Source organism: Oenanthe melanoleuca, chromosome 12, assembly GCF_029582105.1.
Source record: "Oenanthe melanoleuca isolate GR-GAL-2019-014 chromosome 12, OMel1.0, whole genome shotgun sequence".
NCBI classification, from domain to species: Eukaryota; Metazoa; Chordata; class Aves; order Passeriformes; family Muscicapidae; genus Oenanthe; species Oenanthe melanoleuca.
In genome coordinates, this window is record NC_079346.1 from 16,602,095 (window position 1) to 16,623,725 (window position 21,631).

At 38.3% G+C, this 21,631-nt stretch overlaps 2 protein-coding genes across 3 annotated transcripts in view; one reads left to right on the top strand and one right to left on the bottom strand.

The window, feature by feature from the left end:
• Positions 1-21,631, bottom strand: part of CENPP (centromere protein P) — a 110,603-nt gene that overhangs the window by 44,258 nt on the left and 44,714 nt on the right. The window lies entirely within an intron of this gene.
• ASPN (asporin) lies at positions 24-15,735 on the top strand. The gene is made up of 8 exons (XM_056501401.1): positions 24-367; positions 5,610-5,880; positions 7,243-7,355; positions 9,702-9,915; positions 10,286-10,396; positions 12,650-12,743; positions 13,799-13,937; positions 14,504-15,735. Exons 2-8 carry the CDS (start codon positions 5,634-5,636, stop codon positions 14,699-14,701), a joined length of 1,116 nt encoding a protein of 371 aa, XP_056357376.1. The 5' UTR covers positions 24-367; positions 5,610-5,633; the 3' UTR covers positions 14,702-15,735.

Below are 21,631 nucleotides of genomic sequence, written 5' to 3' on the forward strand. Positions count from 1 at the left end.
CTGATGTCAACTATTATTGAACTACAGGTTTTATAAAGCCTTCCACTAGACGTCTAGAGTTAAGCCAGAAGTTTTGGCTCTAATACAGGCAGTGATGAAAAACATATGAGTGGTAACAAGTCGCCTTAATATCATTCTTCAGTACTAAGATGGGCTAATCTGAAGCAGCACTTTACTCTGGTATCACCCACGGTGCCAGAAGGATCAAGAAGCTTGGAAGTGAACTTTTTCTTTATATATACTTTTCATTTCATACAACTCACTCTAACTACCTTTTTCCCTATTTTTTTGTAACATGAAATAACTGGACATAAGGACCTTAGGTGGATTATCCCAGTACTTCCAGAAGAACTTCCAAACCTGCAAGGTATGTCCAGTTTGAATACCTATTCTATATAAATAGCAGTAAAGAGTTGAGGTTGTCAGTCACTATGTGCAGATTAATAATATCAGATAATTTAGAATTAGAAATGCCACTTTTAAATGGAACATTTGAAAATTTAGTTGCAGCTGAAATACTTCTGTATTTACTCCATGTGAGCTGAAAAACAAATAGAGCTATGGTGAATTATTTAACTACCTAAGATTTGTCAGAAAAATGTTAAAATTGACCATAACACTTTTTCTCAGTTATAATCATATATTAAAATCTACTCTATAATAACAGCATCTCTTAGAGTAACAACTCAGTGTTAACTTTCTGTAATTTGGTATTCAAGTTGTTGAGATTTTTTAAGTACATATCAGCAAAGTAATTAAAAATAACCCAGGAAAGAATGAACTGTAGATGAACTACAACCTAAAAATGCTCATAGATGATTCAGTAACAAGAGTCAAGCAGCTCTACATAAAAAGTAAATACTCTGTAAACACAACTTATTTTGTAAACATCCTCTTAATCATTAGTGCTTAACTTCAATATTGGACTATTTCTGACAAAAAACATTTCTACAGTAACTTTACTAATAAAGAACCTTCCTCCTGTTTTTCTTCAGCAATTTAAGGAAATTAATTGAGCATATAAAGAGTTAAACATAAACTCCTTTTATTTCTGGAATGGGACAATGACTAATAGAACCAGAACTATTTTTAAATATAGATTTCAAAACAGTTAAGGTCTTGCCTTTCTTTGGACAAAATCTGTGCACAGAGCAATGACTTGTGTTATTAATGAACACAGGACTTTTCTTTGCCTCTGCAAAGACCACCACTGGGTCATTTAAACATTTCCTTATCAGAGACAATGCCATGGGAAATTTGTCTCTGTACACCAGTAACAGAAGTGATTTCTAAATATAATTAAGAGCATTTTTAAGACTTAAAAACTTGATGTATTAACTCCTTCAGTACCATAACTGATAAGACAACAAAGTCCACATTGCTGAACTGACTTGCAGCTGCCAAGCACTTCAGAGTTGTGTCTCTTTATGCACTCATTCCACAGTAACAACACAACTTTTGTTCTCACCGTTCTTCCCATAACTCATGTTTAGAATTTTCACATCACAGAAATATGGGAATTTTTCATATAAAGTCTTAAGTGTTTTAATCACATTATACTGTGACATCACCTGTATTTAATGATTTACAAATTATAACTAAAGCATAAAAAGTGTCTGTGTTCCACATGTTGTTTGGCAATATGAGTTTGGGTACAGATGCCCAAATTACTGAAGATAAGTGTGTCCCAAATAGCCAGTGCAGTGATTTTTGGACAGTTACACATCTCAGGAAAGCACCTTAGATATCTCTCCATGTGAAGTGCACTTTCCACATTCAGCCACCTCACCTCGGGGTGGCTCATGTTCCAGAGAGAAGGTGCTACTCAAAAGCTTTTTGTGCTGAAGGATAAGGACTGACACAAAGAAGGTACAATGGAGCTTGAATTCACCACACTCTTTGTCAAACTCATTCTCAATATTCTGGTCTGTTAAAACAAGAATGGACAAAGCCAGGCTTTGTCCAAGTGACAACCAGCTGCTCAGGGGATTATTTAACAGAGCACTTCAGCCTGCCTAACAGCTTGAGTATGTCAGGAATGGCTCCCCCATTGCTCCTCTTTCCATTTAATGTTCCAACCAGGCTGCTCCCATCTATTCTTTTGTGCTGGTTCTGGTACTCCAAACTGACTCAGTTTCTTCACTTGTAAAGAATATGATGGGTATTTTGTTGTTTGCATTAATTTTGTGCTGGTGTTGTGAGTTCAACCAGCTCAGTAAACAGTCTGAGAGGAAGAGCTGGTACCAGAAAGCTGGCAGGGAGCACAGTCAGGCTCAAGTGGCAGCAGGGGACCATTAGAACAGCTGTACCTATACCTTCTGAAACAGTATTTCATAAAATCTTCATGAAAGTAATTTCAGAAAGATCACTAGGATCTTCGATTTTAGGCTTTCTTTTAATTCTCTTATTCTCGAAGTTTAAGCATGAAGGAAATTTGTGTAAGTTCTTTGAGAAGAGCTGCAGAGTCAGAGCATTTTTACAGAGTCATATCAGAATTTATTTAATGGGAAACTCAAAACCTCAGGCATCAAAGAACCATCCCCACACCTTCATAAAACTCAGTTCTTTAGGATCCATTCTTTGGCATTTCATTGGCCAATGCAAATCTGGAGTCAAGCTTGATGATCATTCCTAACTACAAAGCCAATAATGATTTCCTAAGGGCAAAATGGAAAGATGAAGCAAGGACTTTTTTTTTTAAAACAGAAAAATCACAACTCAGGTTTCCTTACATAAAGGGACTTGTTTTCAAGAGATTTAATTGACAGAACCAACATATGCCATCAGTGACACATTTCAACACTACTTTTCTAGAACTTTGTGAGCAACACATGTTTTTCCAGAGTTCAAATTGGCCACTACAACAATCACAGCCTCCATCTTTTAATACTTTGAAATCCTAAATTTTGGCTATGTGAAAGGAAATATGCAATTCATTTGCTGCAGATGCAAGTGTGGGAACAGATTTTTAAGCTGTTTCATAAGATAACTTCATAGCACCAGATCCAAAACATATTTTACGAACATCCATGCAAGTTTAACTTTAACTGGCTGTGTAGTAAAAACTACACAGCCAGTGCCTCTCACAAATTAAAGTCAGCAGGGACTTGTGAAGTCCATGTTCCAAGACATAATCACACTTGATATCCTATATATGGAAATGGTGTCTCATCACTGGATAAACCACAGGGCATTTTGTCACTTAGGACCCAAACTGCCAGGGAAGAATAGAGAGACTGAGAGCCCATGTGTGACAGCTCAGCCATTAAACCACTTGTCCAAGAACAAAGAGAACTTGGAAGTCTGAAAAGCTTCCAATCCTCACCTTCTAATTGATGCTATGACTAAAGTAGTGAAGATTTTTGCCCTTTTTCTGAAGCTGAAATAGAAGACTGAAAAGGCCAAATATTCCAAAGGTGAACGGCCAGAGACGACCACAATTCTCTCCAAAAAAAACAAACAGAGGTTCCACACCTTCTTCCCAGCACTGTTTATATTCAAAGAGTCTTTCAAGGACAGACATTGTAAGGGATTGCAAGAACAACCACAAAATTCTTTCTAGGAGCATTGCAAGAGAACACTATTTTGAACACAAAGGAAAATACATGGGGAAAACATACATGAAGATTCTTTCAAGAGATCGTTACATGAGTAAAAGTGCATGCCTTACCCAAATGGGCATGCAGTTGAAATATTATGGGAAATATTAAATTTAGTTATATGTTATTAATCTACAAGATACAATGTAATCTGTGATTCTGATTTCAGGCATATATTTGGGGGAAAGAAGTAATTGCATTCTTTTTATGTTATCTGAACTCTGTTTGCTTTCTTCTTTTTATACTCCCTGAAATAGACATAGATTCAGGAGCAGCAAGGTATGCAGGATATTTGCATTTAATGCTTGGATGAACCCCCTCCAATAAACACCCAAATTACTTTGCAAGAAAAAAGTAGTACAAACAAAATCTCCTTTTGAATAAGCCAAATCAAACCCCAGCACAAACCCAACACTCCTTTTCCTGCAGTGGAGGACCAATGACAAAACGCTTACATAAAGGCATTTTTTCATCTCCAAACAGATCAGCAAACATTTAACTAGGTGATCAAACAAGTATTGACACCCATTTAGTATTTCCTTAAAGAGGCCTATAATAGTCTAAATAGAAACATTTTTATAAACAGGACATGCACAATAAAATTTTCTACAGCCTCTCTTGGCTTGTGGAGCACATTTTTGGTTCCAAATGACTTCTGGAATTGGGCTTTGAAGGGAAATAGTGTCAAGGGCTGAATCTACAGTATTTTCTCAGAGTTTGTGCACCCTGTGGCAATTCTTACTACCTCCATTCTGCTCTGTACCTAGTTTTATAGGAGCAAGGAAAAAAAAAACCCACCAAACAGAAAAGCCCCAACCTGTGTTTACTAAAAATTTCACAGACAAAACAGCCAGATTCCAGCTTTTCTTCTGGATGTAATTTAAGTCACTGATTTCCACTGACATGGATTTCTAACATGCAAGTCCTTCTCAGACAAAAGAGCCCTCCTCAAACAGAAGTCAAGAGAGAATTGGGTTTGTTCAGCCTGGAAAAAAAGAAGTTTTGGAGTGACCAAATTGTGGCCTTCCAGTGCGTGAAGGAGCCAACAAGAAAGACAGAGAGGGACTTTTTACAAGATCCTGGAGTGACAGGACAGGGGGAATAGCTTCACACTGGCAGGGAATTGGGTTAGATGGGATTTTGGGAAGGAATTGTTCCCTATGAGGGTGGGCAGGCCCTGGCACAGGGTGCCCAGAGAAGCTGTGGCTGCCCCTGGATCCCTGGCAGTGCCCAAGGCCAGGCTGGATGAGTTTGGAGCAGCCTGGGACAGTGGGAGGTGTCCCTGCCATGGCAGGGAGATGAGAGATGATTTTTAAGGTCCCTTCCAACCCAAAGTGTTCTGGGATTCTACAATTGTGTGAGATGTGTTTGCATGCAGAGGTGAACTATAAATGGCAATAATAAACAAATGACTGGAACATGGGAAAAACTGTGTCAGGACTGAAAACTTCAGATTAGACTAGAAAGAGTTTAATTAAAGTGCTTAGGGAGTGGAATACCGAGTGTTTAGGAAGTATCCTGCTGAGTGCATTTAATGCACTGCTAGTCAAGTACTTCCCAATTTTATAAGCAACTCACATATGCCAATGTATCCCACTAAAAAAAATTTTTCATTGAGAACAAATAAAATAAATTGTATTTCAAGTTTACTTGTAAACAATTTCAAGTTTATAAGTAAAGTTTACTACAAAAATTCCACTCCAAAGCTTGAAGAAAATGATATTATTTGTAAATTATTATTTGTAAACTAAACTAAAATACTTTGATATTACATTAATGTCTAATGAATTTAAGTTAATATTATGTGTAATTTTATAGTATTAATTTATATTTAAAATATTATTTTTTTATATTCTTGATCCTTCATATACTAATTAAACCTCAGTATTCTCAACAGACTATTTTTAGGACCAGATGGTGTGGCAGTGAATGAAGTAAACAGTTCAATAGCTTTGTTTGCTGTTCCCTATTCACTGATTCTGGTGTTTGTTCTTTTGTTCACTTTCCAAGACTGGTTATCCTGATTAAGAAGATATGAAAGAATACACACTCCTTCTCTTCTTGGCTTTGTGCTCTGCCAAATCTCTCACTGGTCCTTCATATTTTACACTAAAGAATATGATGCTCCAAGATATGGAAGACGACGACGATGATGACGATGATGACAATTCTCTATTTCCAACCACTGAGCCCATTCTGCCACTAATTCCTTTTGATCTGTTCCCAACATGCCCCTTTGGATGCCAGTGCTATGTGAGAGTTGTCCATTGCTCTGACCTAGGTAAGAGTGAATTTGTCTGTTCTCCATTGGATTCCCCTTTGGAGGATTTATCTTTCAAAGGATGAATTAATTATGCAGGCACATAAATGGGATGCAAAGTATTCCCTCAGCTTAACCTCCACCAAAGTGAGCATCCCTGGTAACAGTTTAGCCAAAGGCAAATGTGCTCCTGTAAGTGCGCAGGTACATCCCAGTCCCTAGAAGTGAATTCATTATTAATTGTGCCAATTTGAATTAGTGCTCACTGAAGCTTTCCTACAATTCAAGACTGTGCTCCCAGCACTAGCACAGTGACAATGGCATTTGTTCTCATCAGAGCCCTGCCACCTTCCTAAACTTCATCCTGGACTCCTCATGTCTCAGAAACATTGACCATACATCAGTTGCTGGGGTTTTTAAAATGTGTTGTTATTATTAAGGAATCAAAAACTTTTGCTGACAGCAGCAAACTGTGGTTAATGTATCTGGTCTACAGATTTCAAAACCACTTTACATGAGTTCACACATGGAAAAATCCCACATTAACAGACTTCATCTTTGGATAACTGCAATCTATTAATTACAGAATAACTGTTATTAAATTGGACAGCATTCAGCATTTCATGCATCAGCATTTCCACTCAAAAGAAAGTTTCTGTCTCTGTTGAATCTTTTCTGCTGATTCAGGATCTCAATGGCCTGAACTGCAGCGGATTTGTAACTGAACAGCAAACTGGGTGAGGGATTAATGCTACTGCTACTGATTTATGTTAATGATCTATGGTATTGGCAATGAGTTATGTTAAAGACTTTTGGTACTGATTATGTTAATGATTCATGGTGCTGGTACTGAAGTGCTGGCAGTGGGACCCTCCTTTGCTCACACCAAGGTTTCTCAGCCCCACCACAACTTGAATGAACTCTCAGCAGCTGCCCCAGTGCCATGGACAGAGCAGAGCAGAGGCAGAAAGGAGCACTGAGCAGAGACTCCTGAATCCACAGCTCTGCTCCTCAACAGGAAACCATCGCCCTGGATTCCTGAGGGATCCTTTCTCCAGGACAAAACACTGGTCCTGTAGGACAACCTGTGCTCTGAGGATTATTTCACAGATGCAAAGAATCCACAATGAGCAGCCCCCACTAAGCTTTCATGGTCAGGAGCAGAAGCAATTCCTCCCAAATCCATGCACACATTTGTGGCACATTCTTACATCATTAGTTTTTCCCACTATCAAAATTTCCCTTAAACCCTTTGCTTTATGGCCGCTCATATTTTCTTCCCCACCATATTCTTCAACAATCTTATTGTGTTTTGATGTTTGGCAGTTAATTTATTTGGACTTATATATAGCACATAATGTTTCTGTTTGTCTCACAAAACAGGTTTGACATCAATTCCTCGCAACATCCCACCAGACACTCGTATGATTGACCTTCAAAACAACAAAATCAAAGAGGTCAAGGAAAATGATCTCCGAGGACTCACATCACTTTATGTAAGCTTGCTATTTCCCAAGTTTGAAATCTTAGTTAGCAATCTGAAATATTTAGATACTTTAAAAATAAAATGGTATTTCCTTCTCCAATAATATGGATAAAAATAGTCTAATGCCTGCCTATTTGAGTGCTCCCACAGAGTAAGAAGCAAATACCTTTGAGTTATAAGAACTACTTTCTACAACGTCCAGCAAACGTACGATATGCATCTAATGAAAAAGATTCTCAAGATTTTTCAGTTCTTAGCATGCACAGAAACATTCCCTACATTTTAAAGGCTGCAAAGCAAGTGCTCCTTTTTATCTGCTTAGCTGGAAAACAGCAGAAAGAATTTAATCTCACAGGAGACCTGCAATGATATTTTCTGAGGGTATTTTCCAAAGAACAGAACATACAGCTAACACATGCAGCACTGAAACCAATGCTACAAATCCAACTGACCTGAACAGAAAACAGAGAAACCATGAATCACTGGAAAAGTCAGGCGCTTTACTCCTAATTTGTTACCATGCTCAATTATGCATGTAGAGACAGTCTTTGAAACAAATATCACTGGCAACTGATAAATCTAGATGTTTACAGTACACAATAATCCCTTTTTATGATGAAAGGAAATGAGAGTCTCAAAGGACTGGGAAGTAGATTAAATCTGCTTTAGAATATTTGTTTCTATTGGATGCCACTCTAGATCCAGTACCCAGATCTAGTTCCACTAACAAATACTGACCATTTAAAAATCTTCTGTCTAAAACCCAAATCTGGTTCCATAACTTACAGCAAATTAACTGCATTCTATTCTCCATCAAAAAGATATGAGACACACAATAAACTAACATAAGGACCATTCCTAACACATTAGGAAAAACTTTTACCTGGGAGCATGGGAGACCCTGGCACAGATTCCCAGGGAAGCTGTGGCTGCCCCTGGACCCCTGGAAGTGTTCAAGGCCAGACTGGACAGGGCTTGGAGCACCCTGGGACAGTGAGAGGTGTCCCTGCCCATGCCAGGGGTGGCACTGGATGGGCTTTAAGGTCCCTGCCAACCCAAAATCATTCTTGATTCTATAAAACAAACCCTTTGAGTCGTATTTGGCTTCTGAGCAAGATCTGAAAATTTACCAATCTAAGTGTTTATGAATGAGCTTGTTAATTATTATAGCCTAAGACAGGACAGAAAAAACAGGAACTATATAAATTCAGAGTTGGCAACAAAGCATTTCCTATTCTCGTCTTGTTGTCTGGGTGCAGAAGGGTCTCAGCAGCGAGCAAAGGGTAAATGCACAAACTGTGGTTTACATTCTGTATAAAAGATCTAAGAGTCTCTTATCTCCAGTGACTGAGAAAGTCACTGGAATCCATCAGCAATCACCACATTACAGACCAGAGTCACCACTTAATTACGTGATTGCTGAGGATACTGAGCTGCTTTGCTTTTTCTCCTCAGTTCATTTGTGGAAAGCCTGAACAACATTTTCACTGAGAGCAAAGTTTACTTTGTACAACTTGGCTCAGTCCTGGGGTCTGCTTAGCAAAGGCACAGATGGCAACTTGGATTAGGAAGGAGCATTTCCTGTTTATTTCCTTGAGCTAATCTCATTTTTTTCTGGGAAAAAATAATTCTTGTTTGCTCTACTTTTTTCCCCCCGCACAATTCTTGAGAGGAGATGACTCCAAGAAATAAAAAAGGAACAGACATGAATAGTTTAAGTATGGAAATACAGAGATGTGATTTGACATGCAAAATAATTTCAGATAGTGTGTATTTTGTTGTCTGTAGTAACTCTTTACAAGTTCTCTGATAAAACATAGCAGTGAGGAAAAAGCTGCCCCCAAGACTTGTATATTGCACACAAAAGACTGAAATTCACAGGAGTGGGAAATGACAAATAAAACAAATTCATGTGTCATATACACATACTAACAGCTAAAACACTCAGATTAAAAACTTTACTTGTGTTTTGCAGCATTATGTTGAAATAAAAGATGAGATTCTGAGTTTTGAGAATTTGTCTGCATTAAGGAACAATAGCAACGAAGTATATAACACCTATACAATCCCACAAAATATCTGAATACAAAATATTGTTTTGCCAGTTCGCATGATCCATTGGTACCTTCTCAGCTCTACCTTCTAGTTAATGCTCCAGCTTTCTGGTTCTTTGTTTTTTACAATCAGCTGAAATGCTGAAAGCATCCACAAAGTTCTGAAGTTTGGTAGGATGGAAAAAGGAAAATATTTTAAATACTTAATTGCTGAATTACACATCAAATCCACGACTTCAAATTCATAGTCATAACAGTCCTGGATAAAGAAAGCTCTCTGTTGCTCTTTTCATCTCACACAGGCACTGGCTTTGAACAACAATAAAATATACAAGATCCATCCCAAAGCCTTTGAACCAACAAAGAGGCTACGACGACTGTACTTGTCCCACAACCAACTGACAGAGATTCCAACAAACCTACCCAGAACTCTGGCAGAACTCAGAATTCATGCTAATAAGGTTAAGAAAATCCCCAAGGATGTATTTAAAGGAATGAAATCTCTGCATGTTTTAGGTAAGCCTAATTAAGTAGAACAGAAATTGTCTTTACCAAAAATGGAACATATTATACATAATTTCCATTCAAACATTTCCCCAAGGTGCAATTTCCTCTCAAAGAGATTCCATGCTGTGGGAATATCCTCCACAATTATTCTGCTATGTGAAGTTGCTACAAAGGTCAAGTTTTGGGTAATCCTGCAAGCCAAGTAACACAGCCTTAATTCACTGAAAGCTGTGACACCCCTCAGAACAATCAAAGCTAAACATTAATGAATGCTTGGAATATCAGAAATCATACATAAATTTAAATCACCTCTTTATAACAGTCTAATCCACATAAAATTCCTGTGCCATAAATGCTTTTCTTTTTCCCCCTTGGGCAGAAATGAGTGCAAATCCTCTTAACAATGATGGAATAGAGCCAGGGGCTTTTGAAGGGGTAAATATCTACCATATACGAATTGCAGAGGCAAAGTTAACTTCAATTCCTAAAGGTAGGTATGCTTTCCCTTTCCTAATTTACTTATTCCAGGATACTCCTTAATAAAATGCTTTCACATCTGAAGGATTATTACATTCATAAATTGTTTTGTATTCTCATTACTACCAAACCACCTCCTACCTTTTCTTTTTGAACTTAGTATCCAATTCCCCATCCCAGCAGAGTTCCTGCACAAAGGCTCCCTCTCCCAAGTTCTCCCTGTCAGCACAGCCACTCCTCTTACAGAACATCCAGACACTTGTCTCAGGAGGAACAATGCAAAGAAACTCCTAATTTGATGTCACTTCACCTCCTTCACACATCAGCCTCTCAAAAATCCTCACAGAGAAAGGATAAACTCTCCAATATTTGATCAAGGTCATAAGGGATGGGAAATTCCCACTTCCTTTATGGATTTAAAATGTAACACCAAAATTTCTAAATTTAATTTGTAATATTTCAAGTCACATTGCACCTCAAATATGATATTCAATATAGTTTTGCTAAGTAAAACTTAATATTTCATTAAATTCACCATAACATAGTACAAAATCAAATCACTTTTTCATATTAAAAAAGCACAACCTAGTAATTTGGAGGTGAAAAAAAATTAAAACACTAATTTGACAAATCACTGACCTCCACACACAGAAATGTAGCATAGAATAGTTCAGTACAACAGTCCACCTGCTTTTTCTGCAGGTCAGTGCGGTATCAAACCCAATTCTCATGATTTTCAACCACTCAAAACTACTAGCTGAGAGAAAAAGGAAGGAAACAAAGCAAAACACTGTGTTCTGTGCTTTAACTTACAGGGAAACTAAATGTTGGCCCCTGTATTTATTTCTGATCATTCAGATAAAGAACTTCTTTTTATTAATCTCTTTCTGTATGCATATATGTATATATATATGTGTGTGTGTGTGTGTGTATAGATATACAGAAGGATCCCTACAGAAGAGAACACTAAAAAAAAAACCACCAACAATAATCAAAACCAACTCACCCAATTGTTCAGGTAACTTTAAGATCAGCAAGCCTCTGTCTGCCTATGGTAATACTTCCTAACACAAAAAAAAAAAAAAAAAAATCCCAAAACAATCTCGTATCATCTGTCACTTAGCACAAAAAAAAAAAAAAACCAAAAACCCAACATAAAATGATTCCAATTTTGTCTCTGTTATAGAGAAATCTCCTACAAAGACACACAGCATGAGGTCCAAAATGTGGTGTCAGATACATAAACAAACCAAACCAGACAGGATTTCATGGTGAACTCATTCACCACAAATACAAATTGAGTTTGTAGATGCTTCTCTCTGCAAATGCTTCAATAGTACAAAGGTTTAAAAAAACATAGCTTATAAAAGGTACTAAAAATGTGCACTGGACATGTGGGTGGCCTTCCCTATCCCTGTGGATATTGTCACTGAGGCACCTGGAAGTGCGGGCTGGAATGCAAACTGGAACAAAGCCCAAAGAAACAAACTTAATTCCAAGTGGAATAAGGGCAGGCTGGGAAGCAGCCACATCCCTTCAAGCCCAGGGCAGCAGGAGCAGCGCTCTCCCAGCCCCAGAGAGCAGCAGCAATCACTTGGTGTCTGGTGCCATCTAGACAGAGAGCCCAGCATCATCAGCAAACAAATTCAGGCTGGGACAGCTTTCCTTGCCCTTACCAAGAGGATGTTGTGGAAAGGTTCGTCACCCCCTGGTCCATTCACACAGTCTGCATTTGGAATTTTTGGAAATGCAAGAGAAAACATTCTGGCAGTTATCAAATCGCACAATTTTGCTTAGAGTACGCCAAAAGCTTTCCTCCCAGTCACATCCTAACTGCTACACCATGCAGAAAAAAATTACAGCTCTTCAAAAAACTGCCCCTTGTTTCCACAGGCTTTGACTACAGACTCGGAGATAAATGCACAAAACACAGGATTAACATCTTTGACAAAGTAGCCATGAGAGTTGTTATAAAGGAAGCCAGAAAAATTACCAAATTTTGGAACTCCTATCTCTCTTAATTAGCATATGTTCTTCTACAGCTTAAGTTTTTTTAAAGTTATTATTTTAAACCTAATTATATTGGTGATTTTCTTCATTAATGTACTTTTATGTAATACCAATTTCTTTGATACAGACAACTTCCCCAAGATTCTTCACCCAATTCTAAACACAAAGAAAAGAAGCTTTTCTGGAACATAATAAATTTTAAAAATATATATATTGACTTGGATTTTTTTCACACTGTGCATTTTTTTTTCATCAGATTTGCCCTCCAGTCTTCTGGAGCTTCACTTAGATGACAATAAGATCACAGGAATCGAACTTGAGGATTTTAACCGCTACAAAGACCTTCAAAGGTAAATTTCCTAGACTGAATCCCTTTATTTGTTAAAATGTCATGCCCAGCAAGATCTTTGATGCTTCTCTTTTTATCAGAAGAAAAGAGAAAAAAAATTATAGGCGATTTAGTAACACCCCCAAACCTCCACATTACTCTTGTTTTTACATGTTTTGCCAAGAGTCTGCAACAGAAAAATAGGATAAGAACAAAATATAACCACTCTAAGTTCTTCTAATTCTTATAAATTTGTCATAAATACAGCAACTGGTAAAGGAAACAACTTGGTAAGTGCTTTCAAATGCAATGAGGTTTAAAAAAATATGTTTCTGAGGAATGTATCACTGAAATAGGAGAGAAGGAAGTTCCCTCTGTAAAGCTCAGTTAGGAACTCTGAATGGTTGAGCAGCACTGAATTTGGTAACAAATTACTGACCTGCCTTTAGGTACCAAATTTAGTTTCTGAAAAAATCAGGAAAGAATGGAGAAAAAGGGGATGGCAGGATGGGCAGAAAGAGCAATTCTGAATGACCTATGGCTCCAGCTTCTGAATCACCTTCTGAACAAAGCAGGCTGAAGCCTTATAGCAAAAAATGTAAGGAAAATCTGGAAATAGGAAAGAAGGTAGTCCTGCTTAGTAAAAAAACTTTATATTTTAGAAATAAGCTATAGATTAAAAACACCTTCCTAGACAAGACTTGCTATTTGGCTATTTATTAGAACTTACTACAGTGACTAAACTTTGCAGCTGTACTACTTGGTAAATTGATATGATTTATTTTATAAGCAGCTTGACATCTATAATTTAAACACTTGCCACTATAATTACAAAAAATGCATGCAAAACTGAACAATTGCTTGTATCAGATAACTGATAAAAGCTGTGAGCCAATCTTCTTTAAGTGGGATTTAAATCATGTTAGGTCAATGGTGATTTTTTCCTATCAAAGGTTCTTTTCTCCACTTGTGTTTACTCCTCAAAATTTCAATCTCAAAAAAAAAAAAAAAAAGCTCCTCAATGCTGTTGTGAATCTCAATTAGTCTTTAATTGAATATTCCTTGTACTATTTCCAGGCTAGGCCTTGGCAATAATAAAATCAAAGAAGTGGAAAATGGAAGTTTTGCCAACATCCCAAGTATACGTGAAATCCACCTTGAAAAAAACAAGCTGAAGAAGGTTCCTCCTGGATTACCTGAACTGAGATATCTGCAGGTCATACACTGAACTTATCAGAGAGCTTTGGGAATTCTGAATGGTTTGACTTTCCCACTGTCACACTAATTTGGTCACAAGCAAAAAGCATAATTAACTGACACATATATTTTGCCATGACTCTCCTACTAGGAGAGCCTGAAATCTTAAAAGCTTAATAAAGAAATAAACAAAATCAAACTGCAGGAACACTTCCTAGGAAAGAGAAAAAGGACAACACAATGTCACACTCAAAATATGTTTCCAGAAAATGAGAATATAATACTGCATCATTATAATTCTTACTACAAGAGAATATAAAATTGCATTTTAGAATCAAGTTCCCTAAGAACAGAGTCCAATTATTCTAAAAACGCAGTGACAAAATGCCATATGACTTTTCTTTGTGGGAGAGACTGGGGCAGGAGGAAAACTCTTTTTAAAGATTTACCCCAAATTTCAAGCTCTTGTTACTCTCAAGGTCTGCATGGAACTGATGCTGTAGCAAACCTCAGTCACCTACACGCTAAGGAGTATTTTTCCCATTTTCATTCCAGCTCCTGTATTTTCTGTTCCTATTGCTGCAGGTGGTGTTCCTTCATTCCAACCATATTGCCAAGCTGGGAGTGAACGATTTCTGCCCGACAGGACGGAGGAAGAAGAAAGCTCTGTACAGCGGCATCAGCCTCTTCAACAACCCCGTCAAGTACTGGGAGGTCCAGCCTTCAACCTTCCGCTGCATTTTAGCCAGGAACAGTGTCCAACTTGGCAATTTCCTCAAGTGAAACCCAAGTTGGTTGTTTCAAAAAGCAACTTGTCCAAATCAGTTTTACAATACTTGAAATTTGCAGAAAAATGCTAATTTTATGCTATTTAACCGTTTACAAAGTATTTGCTATTTCAGAGGTAATTAATTAGAAACAATATGTTAAGTAGGATCCATTGTATTAGTTGACAATGTTCAACCTACATTTGAGTAATTTAAACAAAAGTCTTTATATCTTACAGAAGGACTCTTAGAAGTGGAACTGGAAACTGTATTTGATGTTTCCTATTATAGATCCTTAAATAACTTAGTTTGGAGATATTCTTTCAAATAAATCCTAAAAATCATGTGGAAGTGACTTTATCCACAGTTAGGAAAAAGTGACCTAGCTTCTCTCCCAGAACATGTTGAGGGAAAAGCTGCAAAACCAAAATATTACCAGAATTCAAGGGCAATTTCTTGTGCCATTTTTGATAATGAGCAAAGATGCAATAAAAAGCTACAATATTGTCAGGTAGTTGTCTCTAAGCTACAATATATTCTTACAATCTTTTAAGTGAAATAAAGGCAAGAATCAATCAAAAATAGACAAAAAGTCTTTAGAAGTTGTTGGTAATTTTTCCTTGCAACTTTAAGAGGAAAATGTCCTTCAGTGTTTTGCTATTGACAGAATTGGATGCAGTCTGAACATTAAAAGTAGGATTCAAGATTTATCATATGCTTCAAGCTTAATAGGAATGACTATTAAACTCCCTTTAGGCCAGCACAAACATTTTTCTTCTACCTATAACAACTGTAATCGTGTTTTTCACTTTATTCTTTTCCTCTTTATATTTTGACATCACACGGGTTAAGGATGCCTCCTTAATGAAATTACCTTACAATTGCCAAAAAAAAGCAGCTGGAACTCGCCTGCCCTGCCCTTCCTGTGCAGGGCAGCACACAGAACTCTCAATACTGACAGTACTGTATAAAATGGATATTTTTAGATATCTATTTAGTGTATATTTGCTATTGGGTTTCAAAATAAATTAAATAAACGTACAGAATACCTGCATGTGTATACTTTATTATATGGTAGCTTACATCAAAATGTTCTGAGACTATAACCAAGCACCTTTGTGACTCTTCCCTAGAAACCTCCTCTAGTGCTCCTTTTTCCAAATCCACAGAGCTTACAGGTAATTTATCACTGCTGGTTTGCACAAAGCTAAAAATCCAAGACTTTGGGAAATGGCACAGATTCATAGAAGAAAATACTACACAGAACTCAATCAATTCCCAGTCTCTCAGCCTTCCTAAGTACACTGTGCAATAAGCATCAAGTCTAATATCTGAGTTATTTTCATCTGCTTGATCTCCTGGCAGTTATTATTTTGTTAGCACCACTCTGCTGTGGAGACACAAAACTATGTGAGGAGAGGAGGCAGAGCAGACCAGGGGAGGCTTTTACTGAAGAACAATATTTGCAAATAGAAATTCTGTAACACACTTCAAAGCAGAATAAAAACTAAAGAGAACACAAAACCTGACATCTGTTGATGACCAAGCATCTTTCTATTCCTGGCTTCTGGAGATGTTTCTAAGGAGTGCATTTCCTAGCAAATACCAACACTCCCTTAAGGACAAGACTGCCCTGCCTTACAGTACCATAAACTACTCATAACCCCATGCAATGTTAGTAAATACAACAGATAACAAAAGTCATTACATTTCTATGAAGCACTGGTTTACAAGCACCCATAAACACTCCTGCTGTACTAGTTACATAATTTCAGAAATATCAACACCAGGAGAAAAGCTGATTCCAATTCTGAAGCTTTACTGAAAGAACAAATTCACAATGTTGTGTAGTACATTATTCTACACTAATTCACTGGTAAGGTTTAAAAGAAAACACAGAGAATGCAAACATTTCCTTATCTAATTGGGGTTAATGTAATGGACAGCAGGAACTGCATCCTTGTGCTCTCTAAAGCTATGAATTCTTTACAGGTACTTGTGTTTCACCAAATTTTAAATCTGCTATTGAAGTCCCACTATAATGTGAAAGCTTTGTAAAAATATAATAAAGTCCTAAGAGGTAGGAGACCATATAGTCTTGATCTTAACCTTCCAGAACCTTAAAAACTCTCACTCTTTCCTCTGGCCATGCACCCAGACTGAGAAACTCTTTCTCCAGTTAGCACTCATGGATGTATAGAACACTCACAGAAGAAATTGCAGCACTACTTTTAAAGAAACGACCTCTACCCTCACTCTTAATGAATAATCTCCAAATGATTTTATCAACTGCTTAGGTTTGCAGTATCCTCAGGGCAAATTCAGCCAGCTTAGAACTTGAAAAAAACTTCATCTGTGACTAACTACACTCACAATTTTGCATTACAGGAGGGAAGTATGAAATGGTTTATTTTAACTGCTTCCAATAGATTTTATTTTTAGAGAAAAGCAGTAATTTCCTAGAACACCTCAAACTGATAGGATGCCTGTCACTTAAGAGGAAAAAAAAAAAAAAATCACACACAAAGAATCACAAGGTTGGAGAGACCTCCAAGATCAAGTTCAACACGGCCCAACACCTGAACTGGACACCACAGCACCAAGTGCCACATCCAGTCTTTTTTTGAGCACATCCAGAGATGATGACTCCATCCCCTCCCCAGGCAGACTATTCCAATACTTTATCACCCTTTCAGTAATAAACTTTTTCCTAATATCCAACTGTATTTCCCTTGGCACAGATGAGGCTGTGTCCTCTGGTTCTGTCAGTCCTGCCTGGAGAAAGAGACCAACCCCCCTGAGCACAGCCACCTTTCAGGGAGCTGTACAGAGTGATCAGGTCACCCTGAGTGTCCTTTTCTCCAGGCTGAACACCCCCAGCTCCCTCAGCTGTTCCTCACAGGGTTTGTGTTCCAGCCCCTCACCAGCCTCGTTGCCTCCTCTGGATGTGCTCAATGTCTCAGTGTCCTCCCTGAACTGAGGGGCCAGAACTGGACACAGCACTCGAGGTGTGGCCTCACCAGTGCTGAGTGCAAGGGAAGAATGACCTCCCTGCTCCTGCTGGTCACACCATTCCTGACACAGGCCAGGGGCCATTGGCCTTCCTGGCCCTCAGGGCACACTGCTGGCTCATGTTCAGCCAAGCCATTGACCAGTAACCATTGGCATGCTTTCACACAGACCCAGGTGGATGTGTCAGTGACACACAAACATCACGATATAAAAATGCACCTTACGCAGTTTCAGCAATGGTTTCTGAACATGGACAGTAATGCAATTAACAGAATAGTAATTAACTGATGATAACACACTTGTGTTCAGTGATCTTCCCACAGAACAAGGCACTTCAGTATCAACAGATGGGGAAAAAAAATCTGTCAAGAAATCAATCCACCTTTACATTCTCTACATATGTTACAAGAAAAGGAAAGAGGAAAAAAGAAAAACTTGATATACTTTGAAGCGAGCATCTTCTCATTACTTATTCCTTGTACAAGTATCTACATTTGTCTAATAAAAAAAATTAATATTTATTCCAACTAAGATTTTCAAACTTTAAAGGGTTTCTCTCTTCTGAAAATCTGCCAGGTCCCTACACAACACTGAACAAATAGCACCAGAGGGTGGCAGCCTGTTGCTACAAATAGAAGGAAAAGTCATACTAAAGAATAAACGACAAAAAACTGTTAGAGCACAGGAAGAGCCCAGTAAAAGTCACAAACGCTGATTAAGCACTAATGTACTGTTTGAGTGCTGCTAAACCCTACGTTCTATATCCTGTTCTACACCATAAAATTACCAAAGGATGGAATAGTCTCATTTTTTCCAAGTCTCCTCCCAACAGCAACCTACTTAATGCAGTTCTTCAAACACATCAATACAAAGAACATTGCATCATTAGTAGACATTAATAAGATACAAGAAGTTCAAAGAATATAAGATGCTACTAAATCATTAACTTTCACCATCAGTTGTGGAAAACATACACAATGTAAATCAAAACATACCTTCAATAAAACACATTTTCTTTCATATGATCTAGGTGTTTTGTCCTGCTGCTAGACTGAGTTAAAGAAGGTGAAGAAGTGTTTATTTTATTTCCTTTTTCCAGTATTAATAGTGTCTTCCTGCTCTGCCCAGGATGAAACCTGCAGGAATTCTGTGTATCAGACAAACTGGCTAGAGATGTCAGGAAGGAGGACAGATGGACAGAGAAAGAGCACAGCTATTTGGATCCCACTGCCTGATCTTAAGAACAGAGAGCTGCTAATTCCTATAAGCACAAAGAAGCTTGGGCTGGATGAGCAGGCAGTGAGGTGGACTGAAAATGGGCTGGAAGACAGGGAGCACAAAGAGGCCATGAAGTGAACTCTAGCTGGAGGGCAGGAACTGCCAGTGCACTCCAGGGATCAGTGCTGGCTCCAGCTGTTCCCATCTCCATTATTGATCTGGATGACAGGCAGATCACCCTCACAAGTTCACTGCTGATGGATATGTGACTCTGGGGTTATGCTGCTTCAGAAATGGCCAACAGGAGCTCATGCAGTTCAGCTAAGGGAAGGCCAAAGCCTTGTACCTAGCGAGGGATAACCCCATGCACTTGTGGCTGATGGCTGACTGGAAAGCAGGCTTGCAGGAAAGGATCCGTGGGTCCTGGTGGACAAACTGAACATGAGGCAGCAATGTATCTTTGCGGAAGGATGGCTCAGGGTATCCTGGGCTGCTTTAAAGAGATAAGGATAATTTTTCATTCTCAGCATTGCTGTCACTAAGTTATTCCAAGAGCTCCAGAAGCCTGGATTCCTATGGATTTGAGTTGTGCCAGCCTCAGGTCCTTCCAGCTGCTCTCTTCCTCACACCACAGCACCTCTGTGCTGCCAAAGCCAGAGCCAGCCATGTGCCAAGGGCTCACTCCCAGCTCTGTCCTTCCAGCTGATCCTAAGCAGGATTTGGAACTGTCCCTTCCCCAGCTAAGGGCCTCTCTGAAGCACTTTCCTCTGCCCAGCTGCTATTTTTCACAAGTTAATAACAAATATTTCTCTCTATCCTGTATCAAAATTGGTTATAATTGGTAATAAGGATTAAAAGATACCGAGTGAAATAAGTGACAAGGATAAAAGGCTCTTTTCTTTATAAACATCAAGAAGGGAAAGTTTGGCTATTATAAACATAATGGAAATTTCCAAAATATTTCATGAGAATCCCAGTAGGAATTCCTGCACCTGCATTTCCCAAAAGTGAGTGAAATGACTCAGACCAGAGCAGCTGGAAAGTATAAACTAAGATGTGCAAATTTTTAACCCTTCATATCTGTTTACTAAACCAGGCTGTGCATAGGAAATCTTATATAAGTTCACTGTTAAGCAATTTTAGAATAATTTAATGCACTTTCAAAAAGCATTTACCCATGTCCTAAAAAGCAATTGCCGTTATCTCTTGAAGATACTCATTCCATGTTCTTTCAATTGCCAGTTAAAATATTGCATTACTTATCCAGAGAAACTATGGTACACTGCAACTGACAAAATAAACATTAATATTTTCATTTCATTTTGATACGAATTTAACAGCAGCATGATAATAAAAGCAGTACTAAACTAAAAAGAATGAAATTGTGTTCTGAAGGCTATTTTTTCCCCTCATTCTCTATGCTTAGAATTTAACATTGCTTCTTGGGCTTGTGTTGGAACTTCTCCTCCTCCTTTCTGGGGAGACTAGAGATTTGAGAACAAAGCTGCTAATAGGAAACATATGGAAAAGTTCTGGAGAAATGAAAATCTGACTCGAATTCAAATGCCACGTATCACATATCATGGTCTAAATTATCTGCTAAGATAAATGCAAGATTTACCCTCCATACTCAATGAATCACGTGAGATGGAAGGCAAGATTATGCATGAAATAAACAAAAACAAAGACTTGCATGATACTTAAGAGACTTCCAAAACTAATCAATATTTTGAAGCAAAGTTGGGATGTTTTTTAAAGCCCTTGTGAGCCAGTAAATGATTGGCTGCCAACAGACAGCCTTGCTGCAGTTTTTCATATAAAATATGAACATTCCTACCCAAGTGAACAGCCAGGCTCTGGATTTAACCACTGTGCTGCTGTGGTTGCAGTGGGAACCCCACACAGCCAGGTTTTCCTAGGCACCAACACTTTCCTGTCTCAAATCCTTGTCCAGGGGAAAAGTGATGACAATGAGATTTCTGGCACAGCAGCACTGAGGAGTCAGTTTTGATGAGAATCTCACACATTTCCACAAGCAGCCAAGCCTTGCCCCAAACTCCCCGTGCAGCAGCAGGGAATTTAACAAGCCTGGATGCACAGAGAGCCCCTTGAGAAGTGATTCACACACCAGGTTCATCCCACGTGTTTTACCCATCACCTGCACAAGGTTTCTATGAGATCAGGCAGCACCACTGAAATGAAGTTTCTCTTCACAATTGCATTTGCAGGAACTATTATGGAGTTACAGTCTCTGCTAAGAATGGAAAAAATCTCAAGCTGACAGGCTGCCAGAGGATGGAAAATTTCCAGAGGGACAGAGAGGGAGCAAGTCACAGACACAAGCATGGACTTGCCTCTTATTTCTTCAGTCAGTGTTACTTCCAAAAGCTGTTTAGACATAAAGAACAATGAAAATATTTTTCTTCCAGGAACACTCTTCACAAAACACCTTAAATGATTTGTGGAAAAGAAATTTGGCCTGCCATTCTAAAAGATACTATTTGGCCAAAATTTATATCTTATTTAGGCCAACAAGAATATCCAGTCACCATTATTACCCTTCTGTCAAGCTCTATCTTCTTTTATCTTCCTTCTATTCTCCAGGGTTAAACAAGGAACAGACTGAATGAGGGAGTCACAAGTCAGTAAAAAAGGCCTACTTTTTAGCATGAAGAAGCCACTTTTGTATTAACCTTATGAGAAGATGCCCAGATTC

What these genes read in the sequence shown, in the direction of transcription:
- ASPN (XM_056501401.1), top strand. Translation starts at nt 5,634, where the DNA reads ATGAAAGAATACACACTCCTTCTCTTCTTGGCTTTGTGCTCTGCCAAA. An exon ending in TGTCCATTGCTCTGACCTAG is followed by an intron (nt 5,881 to 7,242) that starts GTAAGAGTGAAT and finishes CTCACAAAACAG; the next exon opens with GTTTGACATCAATTCCTCGC. An exon ending in CGCTACAAAGACCTTCAAAG is followed by an intron (nt 12,744 to 13,798) that starts GTAAATTTCCTA and finishes TACTATTTCCAG; the next exon opens with GCTAGGCCTTGGCAATAATA.